A 22660-nucleotide genomic window follows, 5' to 3' on the forward strand; every position below is an offset into this window, starting at 1 on the left:
GGTCTAAGGTGGTCTCTGAGTTTGAGTGTCCCCAAGAGCAAAGGGTGGTTATCAAGTTTTAGTGAATTATCTGTTTGCAAAGGGTAGTCATCAGTCAAAAGGTAACCAGGATCGGAAATTATACCCTCATACTTCCCTATTGTGGTGGAATAGAACAATTGCCTCTGAAAACTGTGTTCTAATTGAGAGGTGGACCACAACAGTACCAAAGGGCAGGCTAATTCTAACCTCATAGACATTTGGTTCCATAAATGTCCTGATTCTACTGTGTTAGCCCTTGCGGCCAGCACTATCAGTGGTGAAGTCAGAGTCTCCTGATACCGTTATTCTCCACCTCCATCCCACCTAATACCTTCCAAGAACACAGGAGTTCAACATGAACATACCTTGTTTACACACCTCTTTCCTGCCCTGAAAGAGTGTAGAATAAAAAGAAACAAGTGGTATGTTGTGACACCCACCTCTCAGAGTTTGATTAATCTGTGAGGATGTAGCATGCTTCAAAAAAGCCAACTCCTGGGGATGAGTCATAACAAAGCCTAAGAAAGGACAAATGCCTTACACTTGAAGTTATTCTTTATTCTCCAAAGCATTTTTATATGCTCTTTCACTGGCATTTCCCAATAAACCTAAAAACTAGTGTATTCACACTTTACAGCTGAGAAAATGGCTTGCAGAAATCAAATGAGGAACCTAAAAATCACAGGGCTCATACACTCTGTCATTGGCATTTCACAATTACACAGTAACTAAGAGGTGGTGTATTCTCACTTTACAATGGTCAAAAATGGTTCTGTGGAAGTCAAACAATGCCCCTCAAATCACAAAGCTAGTCCGTCAGCAGCAAAACAAGGATCAGAACAACCCAAATGAAAAAAGATTTACAATATATACAACAGAAGAGGTTGGTGTCAACAATACATAAGAAAATACAAAAAGGATCCTTATAAATAAGAAAAAGTCAAATAAGCCCAAAAGAAATCCAAACAAAGGATATGACATAATAGAAATGCAGAATGGCTAACATGCATACTAAAAGATGTAAAAGATGCACGAACTTACTAGCAATTAAGATATTTCTTATCCATCATATTGAAAAAAAAAGTTCTGATCTGATATCAAGTGATGAGGGGCTTTGGAGAAACTAGGGACTTCCATATGTTGCTGATACAAAATGATGAAGCTACTTTGAAATCACATACCTCGCCAGTCCATTTCTCTCTTTATCCCCTTAAGAAAACCTAGCTCATGTGTCAAGAAGGCACGCACAGAAATATTTATGGAAGCACTGTTTGTAGTACTGAACAAACTGGAAACATTCTAAACATCCATCAATGGTGGGTGGCTAAATAAACTCTGGAATTAACAAAGTGTGGAATATAATATAGCAAATAAAAAGAATAAAGTAGATCTGTTATGTGCCTGGATACAAACAAGACGTAATGAATTTTTTTTAAACTTGCAAAAGGATACATACTATAAATAACATTTATAAAACAAATAAACAAAAAACTGTTACTCTCCATGGGTGCTATATATGTACGTAAAACACCTGAAAGAAATGATTGGAGTGACTGCTATTGCAGACAGTAGTAGGAAGAGTCTTAGACTTAGCTAAAGGTAGTCCTACTGTCTAAGATTTAGAATACATGAAGGTAGGAGTGAGCAAGGGAGGACAGACCTATGGCTTCTTCATTGCTTCTCTACGTGCGTTTGCTTAAATACTGTTCCTTTTACACCACAAACATATGAACCAGCAGGTACAAGAGAGGATTCTTACCTGTTTATGTACAGATTTCAGGGTGTTTAAAACCCCTAAAACTGTGTACAAAATTTGGAATGTACATGTACTTTTCTAGGGAAAGGGACATTAGCTTTCCTCAGAGTACCAAAAAAGTTTAACTTTCCATGTTAAGACAATTGCACACAGAGAAAAAAGACCCAGGTTCTATTCCTACTTCTGCCACTACCTACGTGAGCCTGGAAAAGTCATTTTATATCTTTGGATTTCTATTTCTCAATCTGTGAAGGAAGAAAATGGACCAAATCAGAATCTACAAATTTGTAGCCTGCAGCCTACAAAACTTTTTTTTTTTTTTTTGGATTTCTAGAGTGTTATCCCACACAGCATACTTGGAATTTTAAATTAGTTGCCAGCATTTAAAAATCAGGAGATATGACCTAACAATAAAGATTTCCAGCTTCTTTTGAAAATCTGAAAGATCTCATTGTACTGGGCTCTCATTCCCACATGGCAGCAACTGGCTAAAGCTAAGCAGCAGCTATCCGCTTTACACCAGGCAAGCTCTCTCCAGTTTGCCATGGTTACCCTGGTTTGCCTCCCGATTTACGTTACCTTCCTGGTCCCTACAGACATCTGAAGTTGCTATCCCTGGAAGTAACACTCTGAAGGTTTTCTACCTCTAAGGGTCCTTATATTTGAACACCAAAAACCTGGGATGTCTCTCTTTAAAGGGGGTGAGAACACCTCATAAACACATGTTCATCCATTTACCCCCAGAACAAAAAAAGTAATATAGCTCATTTTAATGTAAACGTCCTTTGAAAATGTGTGAGGAGCAGAAACAAAAGTGGAATATGGTAGGTGAAAGCGGCATCAGAACAAGAAATATCTCTTGACTTTTGTCTCTTGACAAGAAGTATCTCTGTTTAATGGGAGTTAGTCTAGTCTAATGCCAATAACCAGCTGGGCACCAAAAGAACAGTAATTTCTCTGTAGAACTATAAATGTTAATCACTTAAACATCCTAAGCTGGCTCCTAAATACTGAATTCTGTATTATAAAAACTCAGAAGATGCTGAGTTCAGAAAGGATACTGGCTGGCTGTTTTAGGTTTTTTCGTATCCCACTGGCCTTGTGTTGGTAACATGCTTTTAAAAAGAAAAAAAAAAAGATCAACCCAACTTTCTATTTTTACAAAAAGTTTTTTTGGGGGGAAAGCAGTGGAAACAGACCAAAAGACAGAATATACAACAAGTCCTCCTAAGGAATCAAATCAGAAAGCAAAGGCCTTGTCAAAAGGAAATGAAACTGAATTTTTTATCACCATGCCATGTACAAAAATTCTTTACCAACATCACTTGATTTTCCAGCTCCAAGTCTACTCCTATGTCAGGCAACTACTTTTATACAGTTGCTCAGATCCAAAATCATTTTTGGTTTTGAGAAACCCATCACCAAGTCTTTTAGAGCTAACTCTAAAACACGTGCCACCTCCAACTACTCTTCACCATCTGTGCTACTCCTCAGGCCAAGCAACAGCACTGTTCTCCTTCTTGCTACTCTACCGTCCATCTCCACACAGACACCAGAGCGAAAGTCTAAGAACCTAAGTCATGTCACTCACTCCCTTGTTTGAACAGTCTATGGCTACTCAGAAGAAAATCCAAAGTCCTCCTCACGACCTACTTGGTAATCTGATCTCAACTACTACTCCCTCATCCGGTACCCTTACTCAGTTATTCTCCAGCCATCCCTTTTATCTCCCAGCAAGCTTCCTTCACCTCAGAGCCTCTTCACATGCTGTTCCCTCCACTTGGGCCACCATGCCCCCAGATCTTCCCATCACTGGCTCAAAGTCTACCCAAGTCACTACCTCAAACAACTCCTCACGTCCTTAAATAGCCTCCCTCTCATTCCCCCAACACTCCCCTCCTCCTTCCCCTAGTTTTTCATCCCTAGTATTTACCTTATCATCATTTGAAATATAATTTACTGCTGAACTTCCTTATGTCTGTTTTGCTCATACCATATAAGCTCCATGAGAACAGGAACTTAGGACTACTCACTGTTAAATTCCCTACTGTTCCAAACACTATACCTGATTGAATGAATAGATCAAAGGAAAAAATCATCATGCTACGAACTTCAACCACTACATAAAAATATCTTAATAAATATTTTACCTCAAAGAACTGTGGTAAAAATTAGATGAGATAACATGTAGGAAGCTTAGGGGCGCCTGGGTGGCTCAGTCGTTAAGCGTCTGCCTTCGGCTCAGGTCATGATCCCAGGGTCCTGGGATCGAGCCCCACGTCGGGCTCCCTGCTCAGCAGGAAGCCTGCTTCTCCCTCTCCCACTCCCCCTGCTTGTGTTCCCTCTCTCTCACTCTCTCTGTCAAATAAATAAATAAAATTAAAAAACAAAAACAAAAACACGTAGGAAGCTTATAGTACAGAACCTGGCACATACTAAGTTCTCAGTAAGTTTTAGTTATCGTTGTTGTTGTTATTAATTGAATGACAACATACTGAGGCACTACTAAGTACCAAGTACTGAGATAGAGAAGGGATGAACAGAAAAAAATGACAAATAATCTGTTATTAATCAAAATACTTTGTAAAATATCTAGGAAGAAAACTTCAGGTAGAAGAGAAAACAGTTTTAGAATATTCAGAAAGTATTAAATACTTTCATACAGAAGGTAAACATCAGAAAACTGTGTTGGTACAACTTTAAAGTTTAGATGTAAGTGGAAATAATTAAAATGGGGGAGTAGAGGCAACATGGGGTGGTGGAAACATGTACTTTGGCATCAGACTTGGGTTCAAACCCTAGTCCTTCTACTACTTACTGGTTAGGTGACGTTCCGCAAAGTTCAACCTCTTTGAGTATCAGTTTCCTCATCCGTAAAATGAGAATCATAGTAACATAGCTTATTGTGGTTGTTGTACTAAGATCAGTTGACACAATGAATGAAAAGCACCTGACCTAAAACCACTCAATAATTATTATTACTATATTCTCATCTCTGGAAAGAGCCTCAAAATTCAACAGCAGAATTTCTACACTGTCTCAGTTTTATAACCTCAGCTGAAGACCAGTATTTTCATTCTTCATGCGTGTGAAGTCAGAGCCTACCACTCACAGCTTACACCCCACCAGGGTTCACACCAACCCAAAGGGCAGAGAGAACAGAAGGGTGCCTATAATATCTCTCTCATGACTGCCTACTGGAAAGAAAATGGAGGCTATTTCCTAACCAGAAAATAAAGAATGTATTGCCCCTGCCTCCCCTCTGCTTCTATAAAAATTTCCCACAGTTCAGAATGTAAAACAAAATTTAAAGAGGACAACCAGCAAGACTTGTGAACCTAAAATTAGACCTACCAGCTGTGTTTTGGTTAGCTAGTGCATAAGGCACCAGCAGGACACTGAAACATACAGGAGCCTCTTCTACAAGACAAGTTTTTCTTCAGCATATCTACCCACCAGAATAAAGCAGGCAGAAGGAGCAGAAGGAGAGGGGGCTGAACACTTTTCACCCAAAGAAACTTGGTGTCCAGAACTTCTACTGCTGCCAGACTAACTGGTTTGGAACTGAACTCGGAATAGAACCTTAGATGGCTTTATAATGGTAATAAGAATGAGCCACCAATGGCTGAGGGCTTATTATCCTCCAGGCACTACGCTAAGCTCTTGAGAAGTATGATCTTTGTTCCTCACTAAAACCCAACAAGAAGAAGCAATTATTATGCCGATGTTACAGATGAGGAAACCAAGACTCAGAGAGGCTGAGTGAATTATCCGACATGACACAGCTAATAAATACTCAAATTCATAGATTGCAAAGCCAACTAATGCAAGACTGCTTGGTCCTTCATTTCATTCTCCCATTTTTCCTTAGTAACAGACCCCAGCTTTTAGCTGGACACACTGTAGCCTGAAGAAAAGACTTTTCCTAGACTCCCTTGCAACTAGAAAAGGCCACAGGACTGAATTCTAGCCAATGAAACAGAAGCAGCAATGTGTGCAACTTCTGGAGGGTTTCCTTAAAATGGAGGGGTGTGTCCTTCTTCACTTTCCTATGCCTACTATCCTGGAACTTGGACGTGCTGGCTCAACTCCAGCAGTCAACTTGGTCCATGACAAGGACTATACCCTAAGGGTGGCAGAGTGGAGCTAGAAAGAGCATAGATTCCTAATAACATCACAGTTCCTCCACACCAGCCTTAGACTGCTTACATCCAGACTTCGTTTACACAGAGAGAAATAAGTATCTGTTTGAGTTGCTATTATTTTGGATTTTTCCAAATTATTCCATTATATTAGATGCAGCTGAACTAATGTAAACATTGATACACTAAATCATTATGCAATACTGTCTCTTTCAGTTCTTCATCAACACCCTAGAAACCAGATGAGATATTTCATATCATATATTCACCAAATATTCCACACACATCTACTACTCAACAGGCACTGTGCCAGGTACTGGGAACAAAGATAAACAACTTATAGTAGTAACCCTAGAAGAGTTTATAACTATAACCCACACGGGACATGGAAAAAAATAACATCAATAGAGTATACTGTAATTAATGCTACAGTTAATGTATATAGTCTGTTGCTATGGGAACACAGGAGGGCTACCTAGCAGTCTAGTCTGTACTTACCTAGTACAATCCTATCCATCCTGTCCACATTGAATACCATTCCTGCCGAGAAATCCTTCCTGATTCCATGTTTTCAGCTGAAATTAATTTCTCTTTTCTTTGAGCTCCCATAGTATACTGTTTGTACCTCTCCTCTATTCATACACAAACAAGCACCTGAAAAGACTGTCTTTCCTATTAAACTGTAAGCTTCCTAATGTCAAAAACTTTTCTTTACTCTCAATATTCGTCACACAGCTCACCATAAATGCTCAAATATTATTCAGATAAATAAGATTAACCTAAAATACCAGTCTTTAATGCTAACTATATGCTACAGCTTGTACACATTAAAATGAATGTTTCCTCTAATACTCTATTGAAGTTAAAAGCAGATTTCTTTGCTACCTGACCAAAAACTAGTTAAACACATCTGAAGTGAGTTTAAGATATAGTTAAATGTTCAACAAGAATATGGTTATCTGGCCTACATTATGGATTGAGCCTTTAGCATATTTGAAGGATTTTGTTTTTTTAATTCTTCATTCATTTTGTGAAATTATATGAAAAGGACATCAATATTAGTATTTTTTTTCTTTGATGCCATGTTGGCTTGATCTATGACAGTGATACACACACACACCCCAAAAACAAAAACAAAACACACATACAAAGGATTTAAGTCTGCCAGGGCCAGAATTCTGTGTTTCCTACCCCATTCTCATCTCTACCCCACATATCAGGACCAAAGCTTTTGTTCCACCTATTCCTTGCATATATTCTGCCCCCTCTCTTCTGACAGTCCATGAGCACCTATGCTCCTTCCTGCCACACAAGTTTAGACTGTGGCTCTGGATATTAAAAGAACCAACTGGGACAGGAATATGAAACTGAGGGGGTCATCTCAGACTGAACTGTAAGTTCAAGCAGAAGACACGCTGAGCACTGACATAGATCCACCTTTGGCTTCTCAGTCTTGTGTCAGATGCAAGGGAGGAGAAGAGGTGGGTACACCAATGAATAGACAGGGCAACTTCTATATTGTGGGCTGTAGTCAAGAAAAGCTGATGTCACAGGCACAGAGTCCTTTATTCTCAGAGGGGTTTAAGAATAATAAGACTATTGCATCAGCAGCCTTACCCTGAAAAGCAATAATCTAAGACTACATAATGCCCATTAACCCATTCTATTTTGATCGAGAGGTCAGGGAAGAGAAAAAGAAGGCAATGGATTCTTGGGAGAGAGAGAAGGAAAAACTTGGACCTTTTCTCAAGAGTCAGCTATTAAGACTCCTGGCTAAGCTCTGCCACTTTCCAACTGTATGACCCTGGGCAAGTTACGTGATCTCCCTATGCTTCAGTTTCCTTCCTCTGTAAAACAGAGATAATAATAAAATGTACTTTGGGGCACCTTGGTGGCACAGTTGGTTAAGCATCCGAGTCTTGGTTTCAGCTCAAGTCATGATGGTAAAACTGAGCCCTGCATTGGCTCTGTGCTCAGTGCAGAGTCTGCTTGAGATGCTCTCTCCCTCTGCCCCTCCTGCTTGTGCTTGCATACATGCTCTCTCTCTCAAATAAATAAATCCTTTAAAATAATAAATAAAATGGACCTCTAGGATTGTTATGAGGATCAAATTAATATGTATAAAGAGCTTAGAACAGTGCCTAGCACGTAAGTAGTAATATAATAAGTGCCAGCTATTAATCTGTTCTGGCTCCCAGACACCAACCATGATAAGTCATCTTGATAGTATGCACCCTTAACTCTGTGGTCTTCCTCCCCAAAACCACTAACTCTAGTCTAATCATGAGATGAACACAAGACGAATCCCAATAAAAGGACATTCTACAAAATACCTGACAAATCCCGGAGATTTTGATTTACCTGGCGTGGATGGGGCCAATCACAGGTATTTTCTAAAGAATCGCCCTCCACAGATGATTCAGAAATGTGGTACCAAGGTGAGAAACACTCTGTTTACTTTGCTGACCTCACCTCTTACTCCTCCTTCACTCCCCTCTGCTTCATAATGACCTTTTTATTGTCCCCCCAAGACCCCGAGCACACCTCTACCTTAGAACCTTTGCATTCACTATTCTTTCTACCTTAACCACTACTTCTCCCAGAATTTTTCTTTTTACATTATCAGGTATAATTTTAATAATGAAGATTATTAAAATAATAAAGATTATACAAAGAGTCCATGCTTTAACAGGACACAATGAGACAGCTTTTCCCGTGTTCAACCCTGCAGAGGCCCTCCAGGACCTCCCCACAAGCTCATACTCCCTCCATAGGGTAGTATTTTTACCTGTGCTAACAGAACATTAAAACTGCGAGAATTATGACATTCTTCTCACTTCAAGAGCCAACTATCCCTTTATGAAAAGTTGTAGGAACCAAAGCAATAGTCTCTGCTACAAATCACTGAACTTTGTGCAAGCGGTACTTAATTGGTAACACAAAAGAAGGGTTTTCCTAGATCTTTCCTAGATCTCATAAATTCAGGTCTCTGCCCATATGTCATATGCTCAGAGACGCTTTCCATGACTACCTCATCAAAATGTAACCCTCTGCTGCCATGCCACTCACTCCTTCACTACTATGACATGCTGATTTCATAGCACATACTACCATCCCAAATTACCTCTCTTTCTCCCCAGCTAGAGGGAAAACTCCATGAAAGCTAGGGCCCTGTCTGTCCTCGTCACTGTATTAAATCCAAGACTTACTACAGGTTAAGTAAGTACATTTTGAAGGGTTGACTCAAATGGGCAATCCCAGAACTGTAGGCCTCTCTCATAAACTTTCCATAGAACCGTATGGGGCTGCTCTAACTGACAGGAAGCCATTCCCTTGACCTTAGTCTTAGTTTGTCTTATTCTAAACAAATAAATAAGATACTGAAACATTCTGTAGCCAGGGCTGCATGGTTTTATTAGAAGATAACCCAAACCTTTCAGACAATTAAAAATAATATAATTAGATATGTTTTTGGCAGACCTTCAACCTTCTGCCTCCCTACCAGAGCTGCTGCTTATGAGCTGACTAAAGAGCCAGAGTCATGGACCATGATGGGATACAGCAGTGATATACCTCCATTCCTAGCCCTCCTGGAGCCGCAGCTGTTCTGAGCATATGCCTATATCCTCCGAACCACCCTGCTCCTAGGGCTCCCTCACCGGCTCTTCTCTGCACTTGTTCCCAATGCCGCTTAACCACACATTCTGCTCCCCAAATACTCATCTGAAAGGCACACTCGAGGGCAAAGGGTGTGGCTTCAATCCCTTTGGATCTGTCCATAAGAAAGCCATGTTAAGAACTCCACGGATGCTCATAAGCATCTGCTGAACTCTGCTTACCACTTGTCCTTTAGCCATTTTATAACTCTATCTTTCCTTCAGTGATCCTACAGTGCACTAGACACATACTTTTGAAATCACAGGACACATCCATTAATATGCAATATAATTAATTTAGTGTGAGAATCCAGAATTGTTTTGAACAGAATAGAACAATAACAGAAAACATCATATCTGGTAAGGCATACAGTGTTCCATTTAAGTTATTTAAAAATGTGTGTGTGTGTGTGTGTGTGTGTGTGTGTAAACAAGGTTACAATGTAAAATATACTTCCCCTATTGTAGGTTATGTTCAATTTTTTAAACTACTGGCCTAGAGTTCTGAGAACATCTAATTGCACTTCTATTGTTCAACAAAAATGACTCATTAATGCAGCTATGAATGCAAATCCCCTTGACAATATAAGAATTTTCATATGAATAAACCCATAAGCCAGATCAAGTTCCTTTGTCAGACCCAATGACCCATTTTCAGAACCAGAAATTATGCTAAGAGAAATGTGCATATCTGGATGAGAGGTTATAAACCAGATGAGAGATCATAATTTGGGCTGTGTAACTATACTTCTATGATAAAGCTGGAACACACACACAATTCAAATTTGGACCCACAAAAATCCTTTGGAGACAGAAACTTCAGGCCCCTCTTGCCATACAGTCATCTTGGTTCTCTGCCCATTCTGAAGTTTGCTTTACTCTAAGAGTCAGCAACCCTTGGCAACAATTTGGCTTTCCTCCACCAATACCAGCCACTCACAGCCTGGTTAGGCACAAAGCTATCAGAACATGTATGTTTAACCAGACTCTTCATATTAATAATAAAAACAGCAGCTAACATTTACTGAAAACTTACAATGTGTTAAGCATTGTTAAAGTGTCTTATCACAAACTAAACCATTTTATTCACATGAAAATCCTGTTTTATTTCGTAACTGCATACCCATTTTAGAGATATGGAAATAAGACCAAATTGTTACATAGCTTGCCCAATGTCAAAAAGCAAGTGGCAGAGCTAGGATACTTTCTGTTCCTCTCTAATCCTACACTGTTTCATTTTTTTCTGTATAACATGCACTACATGTGTATTTGCTAATTGGTTTTTCTCTATTTCCTTCTAATATAATGTAAGCTCCAATAGAATTAGGGACTTTCTCCATTCTGCTCACTGCTATATCCCCAATGCTTAGAAGCTCCTGCCCTTGGGCAATACTCCATAAATACTGGCTGAATGAATGCAGTGTAACAAAGACCCTGTTCCCTCACCATCACCATGCTGTGCTACTTTTAATATTCCAAGAGCCTTACTCTCTTCCAATAAGCAAATGTACACTGGCCTCAAAACATTTGAAACCAGAGGTAACTGAAACTAATTAAAGCTGCAACCAAATTCTGATCAAGCTCAAGTCTTTACTGGATCAAAATAATCAGCTCCTCATCCTAGCTGCCTAGTAGAGTAAATGGCACACCACTTCTGAGGGGGAGAAAAGAAAATACTACTCTAGTGTCTATAGTTCTTTTAAACACAATGTCTAGTATTAGATGAAAAATGATGTGATATGAAAAGAATTATGAAAATATAAAATCAAACCCCAAAAGATTCAAAGAAATAGTTTTAAAAAATAACCAAATAAGCATCCTAGAGTTGAAAAACACAATATCATTAATTAAGAATTTAACAAATGACATACAATGGAATATTTGTAGCTGTCAAAAAAATAGATAAATAAATACATAGACATATCTATGGAGTGATTTCCAAGACATACTGCTAAGTTAAAAAAGCAAAGCAAAAAAGAGAATTTATATCGCCCAAAACCCCATTAATTCCAATTTCACCATGAGAAAATCATCAGACAAATCCAAACTAAGAGACATTCTACACAACACCTGACTAGCACTCCTCCAAACTATCAAGTTCATCAAAAGCAAAAAAAAAAAAAAAAAAAAAAAAAATGTAATGTGACCACAGGATCCTGGTAATTAGAGGAAACACTGGTGAAATTCTAATAATGTCTATAGTTTAGTTAGCAATACTGTTCCAATGTTAACATAAGAGTACAGGAGGGGCGCCTGCGTGGCTCAGTTGGTTGAGCAGCTACCTTCAGCTCAGGTCATTACCTCAGGGTCCTGAGATCAAGCCCCATATCAGGCTCCGGCTCAGTGGGGAGTGTGCTTCTCCCTCTCCCTCTGCTGCTCCCCCTTCTTGTGCTCTCTCTCAAAATAAAGAAATAAAAATTAAAAAAAAAAAGAGTACGGGAAGCGGCTCTCGATCTGAGGACATTTACTGATCTGCAAAAAATTGGGCTGTGCATTTGATAGGGGTTACAAAGTGAGGTGGAAGAGGAGAAGGTAAGAGAAAGCAAAGCTGTGGCATGCTCAGAGTGAGAACACTTATTGTTTTTTAATTTGTTTGTCTTTTAAGTAATGTCTACACCCAATGTAGGGCTCAAACTCACAACCTTAAGATAAGAGTCAGATGTGGGGTACCTGGGTGGCTCAGTCGTTAAGTGTCTGCCTTCAGCTCAGGTCATGATCCCAGGGTCCTGGGATTGAGCCCCGCATCAGGCTCCCTGCTCCGCGGGAAGTCTGCTTCTCCCTCTCCCACTCCCCCTGCTTGTGTTCCTGCTCTCGCTCTCTCTCTCTGTCAAATAAATAAATAAAATCTTTAAAAAAAAAAAAAAAAAAGATGAGTCAGATGCTCTACCAACTGAGCCGGCCAGGTGTTCCCAGAGTGAGACATTTAAAAGAACCCTTTCCACACGGACTTTGGATGCTTTCACCCCTGCCAAAGAGTAAAATCCTAGAATAAAGACAAACTAAACTTGCCACTATCTCACCCTCCGAAGGGGACTGTGGGAGTGTTGCCTTGGAGCTGAACAGAAGGAGGGGAGGAGCTGCAGGGCTGGATGAAAATGAAATCTTTAAGAAGTTGTAAACTTAGGCAGGTACCTCCTGAAAATCTGATCCAAGAAATCTCAAGCAATTAATTTAGTTTAAGGGGGTTCTAAACAAATTGTACTCTCAGGCCTTAGCACAAGCAAAGTCAATCCTCTTTCGAAGAATACAGCTTCATGCCAAGGCTTGGGAAACCCCCACAAATAATTTTCAAAGGCAATGAAGAGTTGTGCAAACATAACACAAAAGGAAATAAAGAAACATGAAAAACACCATCAAAAACAACAGAAGAGATCTATAAAGTCTCCACATACGAGAATTACCAAAAACAGATTATGACCAACATACTTACTGTTCTCACAGGAATAAAGAGAACAGCTACAGTATGAAGGAAGACAGAGGATATGATTCACAAATCTATACTAGTACACTTGAGAAGTTAAACAAAATGGACAAACTTCTGGGAAAATGTAACTTATCAAAACTGACCTAAGGAAAAATAGACAACTTGGACAGACCTATGACCATTAAAGACACTGAATTCATAATCAAAAATAGAAAACAAAGTAACAAAATTCTCTCTCTTTCTCTTCTCAGGGCCAGACAGTTTCCATGGTCAGTTCTACCAATCATTCTAGGAAGAAACATACCAATCTCAAGCAAACACTTCCAGAGCATTAGGAGAGAGAAACTATGTGAGAAGCAATACACTGTGACTCCTACTACAAAGCCAACATAACCTGGATAGCAAAATCTCATACAGGCAGTACAAAGAAGAAAATTTACAAGCTTATTTCTCCCATAAATACAAATGAAAAAAATCCTAAATTATTAATAAACCAAATTTAAAAACATGAAGATACTTCACCATGACCAAGTTGCATTTATCCCAGAAATGCAAAGCTGCTTTAATTGTAAAATACAATGACATGAAGGGATGGAAATAAGACCATATTTATGCACGCCCATCTTTCTGTGTACAAATACAACAAGAAACATTTGAAAGATGTGCAAAAAACTAATAAAAGTGGTCACCAATAGTTGCTGGGGAAGAAACCAGGAGAAAAGGACAAAGGTGAACTAGAGACTTTTGAGACATGTGAACATATTACTGATTTTTAAATTTAAAAAATCAATTAGGGGTGCCTGGGTGGCTCAGTCATTAAGCGTCTGCCTTTGGCTCAGGTCATGATCCCGGGGTCCCGGGATCGAGCCCCGCATTGGGCTCCCTGCTCCGCGGGGAATCTGCTTCTCCCTCTCCCTCTGTCTGCTGCTCCCCCTGCTTGTACTTGCTCTCTGCCTCTCTCTCTCTCTCTCTGTGTGTCTAATAAACAGATAAAAATCTTTTAAAAAAATCAATTAACATAACTTACCACATTAACCTAGTAAAATCAAATGAACACCCCAATAGATGCAGGAAAACCACTTGACAAAATTCGGTAGCCACTCAATATTAAGAAAAACTCTTGGGGCGCCTGGGCGGCTCAGTCGGTTAAGCGGCTGCCTTCGGCTCAGGTCATGATCCCAGGATCCTGGGATCGAGCCCCGCATCGGGCTCCCTGCTCAGCAGAGAGCCTGCTTCTCCCTTTCCCTCTGCCTGCCACTCTGCCTACTTGTGCTATCTCTGTCAAATAAATAAATAAATATCTAAAAAAAAAAGAAAGAAAGAAAAACTCTTAAGCTAGGATTAAAAGGGAATTTTCCTAATCTGATGAAATATATCTGTGAAAAAAAAAAAACAAACTACTATCACACTTATGTGTGAAATGTAAATTATTCATCAATTAGGACAAGACCAGAATACCCACTATCACTTCTGTTCAACATTATATTGGAGGTCCTATCTAAAGTATTAGGGCAAGAAAAAAAACAACACATATAAGGATTAGAAAGAAACAAAAACTGCCCCTCTCTGCAGATAATATGGTCATGTATGTAGAATTAATCTACACATTATTAGAATATTTATGAGAATTTAGCAGACATCTTAACATAAAAATCAATACATAAAAGTTAATCATATTCCTATATACAAACAATTAGAAAACAAAAACTTTAAAATTTTTTACAATACTGTAGAATTTTAAGTATCCAGGAATAAATGTCAAAATGATATACAAGATTTTTCAGAAAAAAAATTATAAAACTTTATCATGAGGCAATTTAGACCTAAATATATGAGAAGACTTTATCTTGGAATGCTGTTAATTCTCTACATATTGGTTTATAAACTCAATACAATACAAAAAACGTTCTGCAGGCTTTCTTAACACAACTTTATAGTATGCTTCTAGGAAATATAAAAGGCCAAGACTGGCTGAGACACTCTTCTAGAAGAACAAAGTGGAAGGACTTGCTCTACCAGATATTAAGACATGTTACAAAGCTATGGTAACTAAGAAACATGTTTTTCACACAGACATACACTAACAGGTTAATGGTAGAGAATAGAAGACCCAAGAAACATATTCACAGGCATATGGACAGGTGGCACAGTAGATCCATGTAGAAAAGACAGGCTTTTCAATAAATGCTGCTAGAGCAACTGGCTACCTGCAAGAGGAAAAAATGAAACTGAGCTCCTATTTCCACTATGGGAAAAGCAATACTAAGTGGAACAAGACACGAAAAGCACTAGCAATAAAGGCAATTATTGATAAATTCTACTAAATTAAAATGAAGAGCTTCTACTCAAGGCACAATTTTAAAAAACAGACTAGAAGATATCTGCAACCCACTGAAACAACAAAGAAGTCAGAATACGTTTCTATAAATTAATGAGAAAAAGACAACCTAACAGAAAAATGAACAAAAAAACCTCAATGGGGCACTTCACAAAAGGAGAGATAACAAAAGACACACAAAGTCCTCAGTAACTAGAGGAATGCAGATTTAAACCACAAGAAGATACCATACATGTCCACAAAATTGACAAAAATTTTAAATTCTCTAATAGCAAGTGCTGGTGATGATACAGAATAACAGGAACTCTCACACGCTCTTCATGGCAATGCAAACTGGTACAACCACTTTGGAAAATAGTTGGCAAAATCTGGTGCTATTTAAGATATGCACAGTCTGTGACCCAACAATCTCAATCCTAGGTTTACATTCCATTTCATGAACAAGAATGTCTATACCAACATTGTTTATAATAAGCAGAAACCTCAGAATCTGGAAATCGGATGTTCATCACTGATAGAAGAGGTAACTTGTGGCATAGTCAAAAAATGGAATTCTACACAACAATGAAAATGAACAAACCACAGCTCCCACTGGATGAATCTTACAAACACAATGCTGAAAAAATGAAGCAAAACCCAAAAGAATGCACAATATGACACTAACTGTGTCAAGCTCAAATAAGTTTAGGAATGCATACGTATGTGATAAACTATAAAGATAAGCAAGGAAATATCACCACAGGAGTCCAGAGAATGGTAACCTATGGGGAAGGGAAATGGTTATAATTGGAAAGGGCAGAGGTCTTCAATATTGACTAATAAGACTAATATTCTTCGTCTTAATCTGGGTAGAGGTTACATCAGAATTTGCTTTATAATTTTTTGTTAGACTGTGTGTATGTTTTTATCTACTTTGTGTATTTTACAATAAAAAAAAGGAAAATTTCAACACAGGAGATTTTCATTAACAAAGTATTTGTTATCCTAGTGCAAGTAATTGCAAGGTTGCTTAGGGAAACAAAATCATCATAACATGACAACATTGACTAATGAACTGGTCACTCTGCTCAAACTTTCCTCCCTGGTTAACTCCAGCAATTTCTCTGACTATAAAGATCCACAATGTAAATAAAAGGCAAATCGTTTAAAAATTTGTTGGCCCAAAAAAGATTTATTAATGTCTACAACTTTCCAAACACTGTACTAGGGGATCAGCAAGGTCCAAGATAGATAAAGGTCCTGCCCTCCTGCCAAAGATGGAGGACACAGGAACTCCCATTCCAAGTTTGTCTCCAACCTCTCATCCTCCTTTCCCAAATAATTATCACACATGAAGAACCTGAACAAAATTGGGGGCACATATGACCTTAACACAGAAACCACCACCTGTCAGGGGGTCTCTTCACTACAGAGGAACCATCTGCTTGGGTTCATCTGGCTGAAGCACGGTTTCCCATATTCTCAAGTACGCAAAGAGACTGCCTTACCAAGTCAAGGCACTAGTCTCAACAATGGCGATGCTGTGGGACTTGGCTTACATGGGGTCAAAACTCCCAAGGAATGCTTTAACTCGGATCCAGAGACCAGAGGCTCGCAATTTTCCAGAAACTGTACACTAGGTTTCATGTGTACATATATTTCCCATCGGGTCAGAGTCCAGAACTTTCAACTGATTCTCGAAGTTCAACCAAAAAGTGGGTATAAGCACTGCCCTCACTAAGTTGAACAGACTAGCCTTTTAAGGTCATGGTGAAGGCGAATGTGGCCACAACTAGGCCACCTGAGTTGAAACCCAGGTGTCCAGACCTCCAGGCCTATGCTCCGAATGCCCAATACTTACTCTTAGTTCTTCGAAGGCTTCGTCTAGGGTGGAGAGCTGGTGGCCCTGGTGAGTCCCAATGACAGGGCACAGGACACAGATGAGTTGCTTATCTTCCTGGCAATAGGTGCTCAAATCGAGCCCATGGTCCGGACACTTCCTCTTGGCCACTCTCTCTGCTTCCATTTCTATTTCTGGGTCAAATTCACTTTCCGCCTCCGTTTCTCCCTCAGCCTCAGATTCTCCTTCTTGGTTGTCTTCCTCCGCTTCGCTCTCTTGCTCATCCTCCATTTCTTCCTCACTGTCCTCTTCACTCTCTTCATCGCTCTCATCCTCGCTCTCTTCCTCCGTCTCGCTCTCTTCTTCGGATTCACTGTCTTCCTCGGACTCGCTCTCCTCCCCCACCTCGCTCTCTAGGTCCCGCTCATTCTCCACCTTGGCCTCGGCTTCTTCCTTGGCGTCGCCCTGCCCCGGGGCTCCGGCGGTCCAGGCCTGGGCGGCGCCGTGGACGTACTGGGCCAGGTGGTGGCTGGGGAACTTCTGCCTGTGCGCCTCGGCGTGGCGGTGGCAGTAGCAGAAGGCGCACTCTCGGCACACTTCCTCGGCCCCCGGAGCCTCGTCGGGCTCGCACTCGTCACACGTGCCGTCGTGCGGCAGCTCCTCGAAGGCCGCGCCCACTCCGGAGGCCATGTGGCTGCGGTGACGCGGCCCAGGCCGCTGGCCCTGGAGGAGCTCGCCGCCGGGCTTCCGCGCGGCCTCCTCCCTACTTCCTCCCCGCCCGGGTCCCGTCCCGGGCACTGGCCGCGCCGGGTCTCAGGGCAGGCTTGGGGCCGCGGCGCCGCTGCCGCCTGCTCCCGCCAGCCCCTGCCCGGCCGAGGAGCGAGGGGCCTTCCCGCCGGCTCGGCCGCTCGGCTCCCGCTGCGCTTCCTCCGGCGGCACGGGCACTTCCGGCGCGGCGGCCCCGCGCCCCCGTCGGCCCCCGCGCCGCGCGCCGCCCTGCTTCGCGCTGCCCCCGACGAGATCGCCGCGCCGCTGGCCCCGCCGCCCCGGTTCCGCTTTCCCTTTCCCTGTCAACGGCCTCCTTTCACTTCCTGAGTCATTTAAAGTGGCAAGAGCCCTTTTCCGCGTTCCCCGGGGTTTGGGAGGGGGTGTGGGGGAGGGGGCGCTCGGCCGCCCCGGAAGGAGGGGGAGGATGGAGGAGGTCTCCCGCTCGCTCCGGAGGCGGGGTCAAATTCTCCCACGGCCCTGGAAGGCGTCAACCTGACTTTTCAAGGCCGCTAGGCAGGTGTACGTGTGCATTTCAGTCTCGGTCCTTCCAGTTCGTCGCCGCCCGTCCCAGTCCCCACCGCCAGGTGTTCTGCAAGGTGCCAGGACTGAGTGGTTTTTGTTTTTGTTTTTGTTTTTGTTTTTGTTTTTGTTTTTTTTTACCAGACTGAACCTGATCGCTTGGGATTTTCAGAGGGCCCCGGGAAGGGTTGTGTTTGTTCTCCCAGGCTCAGGGAATTTCAGAGTCAGGCTCTGCAAACAGACATTTTCGATCCAAAGAAATACTACACTTTGTCTGTTTGCAAAGTCTATTTGCATTCCTGCTGCTTAGGGGCTTGGAATCTCTAGGGTGGCAACTTCTGCCTTTTTCTGAGTGCTTGCCTTGGGTTCCTCTGAGGAGATGTCAGGTGAAGTAGGTGGGGAGAGAGGATTTGTCCAGTCATTTTCCTTTATGTAAGGAGACCACCTAGATCCAGATTGGGTTCCGAAAGAAATGAAAGGGACTGTTATTTATTAACCAATACCGAAGTGCCCAGAATCAGGCCAGATCTTTTTGTGGCATTTTAAAAAAGCTGGTTTTGGAAGATCCACTGTTAAGGGTTCCCAAATCCTGGTACCACAACTTAATTGGCTTTGTGACCATGGAGACGTTAATTGATCATTCTGTTTTCCACTTTTTAAAAAGATACGTAAAATGGAAATAATGGTAATATCTATCTGATGGGGCTCCTTTGTGGATGAAATGTAAAGGTGCCTGTCTTCTGGAAGTATTCACTAGATTGTAATTATTATTATTGGCACAAATTATATTTAGTGCATATAATGACCCTTTGAAGGAAGTTTTAAACATTTTTTAAAAGATGTATTTAAGTAATTTCTACACCCAGCGTCAGGCTCAAACTCACCACCCCGAGATCGAGAGTTGCAGGCTCCATCACTGAGCCAGCCAGGCACCCCTAAACTTAATTTTTAACACATTAGGCATTTTTGGCTGGCTGCTGGTAGTATAAGCAACCCCTAAATCCACCCCATATCTTTTGTGTTTGTATTTAGGAGCTTTTGTTTTGTATTTAGGAGAGGAAAAGGACATTTTGATCTAGTCCAGGGAGAGGCTGAGGTGTGGTTGAGCAGATGGAGGGGAATGGAGTAGTATCTGTTTTCCATTGATTCCCCTTAGGTAATTTTGAGCTAGCATTTCCCTATGATTTTCCCAAAAATGCTAGGGCATGGGGTAGGACAAAAATCATTTGAAATAATTCTCATTGTCTCCACACATATAATGTATGCTTAATCCGTGTGAGGCTTTTGTCAAAGATTTATGTTTTTGAAATCTTGTTTTTTTTAACCTCAGAACAATTCTGTAGAATGTTGGGCTGTTGGGCGGGGGGTGGGGTGGAATCAGAAGGTTTGTTTTGTTCCAATTCCATATACGTTTGTATTTTCTCCAGTTCATTTCTTTGGAAATTATTTCTATATCTGCATTTGAAACAGGGATTGATGCACCATTCTGGAAAAAAAAAATTCAACAAATGTCAACTCAAATATCAACATTAATATACCTGGTGAATAGTGAGTGTTTCTTGCTTGGTTATTTCCACCACCCCAGGCTTAAAAGGAAATAACAGGTGATACGAACATAATGTTATCACATTTAGAAAATATTTTTTCAATGAAAACAATTTTTTAATGTCTTAAAAGAAGATTTTTATGTCCAGGGTGTTTGGTGGGGAGGGACAGATGTCTTTTTGTTGTCATGTTGTTGTTGTTGTTTGTTCTTAGTTTTATCTGACAGAAAGTGAAAAGATCGTACTGTGCTGTTCAGTATCTAACACTTCACAATCTTTCTTTGAATCCTCTATGGTAAGATGATCTTAGGGGCAGAAGTTGATGGAACTGTTAAAAAGGGACTTCATAAAATTCTGTCAGTGAGGTATGGCAGACTCAGACAGAACTTCTGTACCCCTCTGCACAGAAATCAGAATGGTATGATTCCCCAGGAATCTTTGGGAGCATCCAGAGATAGAAACTTTGTTATACTAATCTTTTATTGCATAAAAAATTACCTCAAAAAGTAGCAGCTTAAAGCAATAAACATTTATTATCTCACACAATTTCTGTAAGCCAGGAATATGGGAGTGGCTTAGGTAGGTGGTCTAACTCCTGATCTCTTAAGAGATTCCAGTGAAGATGTTACATGGGGCTATAGTCACCTAAAGGCTTAACGAGAAAAGTAAGATTTGCTTTCAAGATGGCTCACTTACATGGCTATTGGCAGGAAGCCTTACCACTTTCTCTTGGGCTGCTTGAGCGTCCTTGTGACAGGGCAGTTGAATTCTCCCAAAGCTAGTGATGATCCAAGAGAGGGCAAGGTAGAAGATACAATGTCTTTTATGGCCTAAGCTCAGAAGTCACACATCATCAGTTCCAACATAGTCTATTAGTTACAGAGATCAGCCCTATTCATTGTGGGAGGATACTACACAAGGGCATGAATATCAAGAGGCAGGGATCTTTAGAACCATCTTTGATGCTGGCTACCATAGTCTGCCCTTTGGTCTCTAATGATTCACATCTCTCTCAAATGCAGTATATGTTTACTTCCTCCCAAGATCCCCTAAAATCTCAACCCATTACATCATCAGCTCAAAGTCCAGAATTTTATTATTTAAATCAGGTGAAGCTGTAGATGAAGCTTCTGGGGTCTTAAAGGAAGCTCCTAAAGTATATAGTTCTAGCAGGAAGTGGACTGATAAATTACATAGCTGCAAATATGGGCTACTCAGAGAGTGGGCTCTTGATAATTATTCAGAATTATCAAGGTTGAATAATTATGAATTATTCATAATTCATGAATAATTATGTTCCTGCATCCAACTTACGATGGTGGGGCAGGCTTAGGATAACTGGTACAGACACTCCTGTTCAAAAAGGAGAAAAGATAGGAGACACAAAGGAGTCGCTGGTCCATAGGAAACCTGAAATCCAGTTGCACAGGTTAGAAATTCCTTGATTAGGGCTCAGTCCTACTCATGCCAGGAAATGGTTCTCCATGGCTTTTGATTTTACCCTTTGGGCTCTTGATTCCACTCTCTGAGTCATCCTTCCTTTTCTATGAAAAGTAGCCCATATTTGCAGCTATGTAATTTATCAGTCCACTTCCTGCTAGTAGAATTTAGGGGGTTGAAAGGCTCCTTTTCATTTTGTACTGTCTCTGTCCCCTTTAGTCCACACTGGCAGTGTTTCTCCCAATACAAATCTTTTAAAATTTTGTTTTGTTTTTTAAAGATTTTTTATTTATTTATTTGAGAGAGAGAGAGAATGAGAGATAGAGAGCACGAGAGGGAAGAGGGTCAGAGGGAGAAGCAGACTCCCTGCTGAGCAGGGAGCCCGATGTGGGACTCGATCCCGAGACTCCAGGATCATGACCTGAGCCGAAGGCAGTCACTTAACCAACTGAGCCACCCAGGCGCCCTCTTTTAAAGTTTTGTGAGTCTCCTATGACTGTAATTGAGCCACCACTCCATTGCTCAGAAGCCATACCCACAGATCTCTCTGAGATAAGCCCTTTTCTACTCTGAAGAGTCCCTCTGCAGAAGCTGCTAAGGCACTACACATCAGCTTCTTTGAATCCCTGTTGTTTGTCTGAATGATCCCCTGAATCTCTGCTGTAGGTCTTTTTAAGGTCTGAACAAAGGGTTTTATAGCTACACTCTCAGCTTCATCATTTGACGATGTGCTCCTTGCAGGATCCTAGAGTTTATTTTTGACTGGAAACCATTTCCTCATTTTAACATTATTCCTCATCTAGAGAAGATGAGAATTTTCAAGTCTAGCAAGTTCTGGATTTTTCTTTTTAGTCCTTCTCTAGATTTTCTCTTTCTTCTCACATTTTGCTGTAATAAGGAAGAAGACATCGGTCAGCACCTTCAACACTCTACCTGGAAATGTACTTAGCTAGAACATTCAATTAATTAGACACATTTTCTACCTTCCACATTCCTACAGGTGACAGTGTTGCTAAACTTCCTGCTTCTACATTACAGGGACCCCTTTGCTCCTGTTTTCAATAACATTTTCCTTATTTCCCCTTACCCCTTCATCTACAGCTTTCTCGAAAGCCATCAGGATTGTCCTCACGGTTTCTTCAAGACTTTTCATGCTTTCACTAACACTCTCCCCCAAGTCCTTCCAGCTTCTCCCACTGCCCAGTTCCAAAGCCACTCCAACATTTTAGGTTT

General features: G+C 40.9%; 1 protein-coding gene across 4 annotated transcripts in view; it reads right to left on the reverse strand.

Moving 5' to 3' along the window:
• TRIM44 (TRIM family member 44) overlaps positions 1–18162 on the reverse strand; it is a 117928-nt gene extending 99766 nt beyond the window's left edge. Inside the window, exon 1 of one of the 4 annotated variants that reach the window (XM_088018167.1) lies at positions 17178–18162. In XM_088018167.1, the coding sequence (XP_087874293.1) occupies positions 17178–17846 (669 nt within the window). In that variant the 5' untranslated portion in view covers positions 17847–18162. The remainder of the gene's footprint in view (positions 1–17177) is intronic. The other 3 variants (XM_088018168.1, XM_088018170.1, XM_088018169.1) reach the window with 3 other exon arrangements.
• Between the last annotated feature and the right edge of the window lie 4498 nt (positions 18163–22660).

The sequence above is a fragment of the Eumetopias jubatus genome, unplaced genomic scaffold (genome assembly GCF_037043125.1).
Source record: "Eumetopias jubatus isolate StellerSeaLion01/CBP00866 unplaced genomic scaffold, mEumJub1_p1.0 scaffold_13, whole genome shotgun sequence".
Lineage (NCBI taxonomy): Eukaryota > Metazoa > Chordata > Mammalia > Carnivora > Otariidae > Eumetopias > Eumetopias jubatus.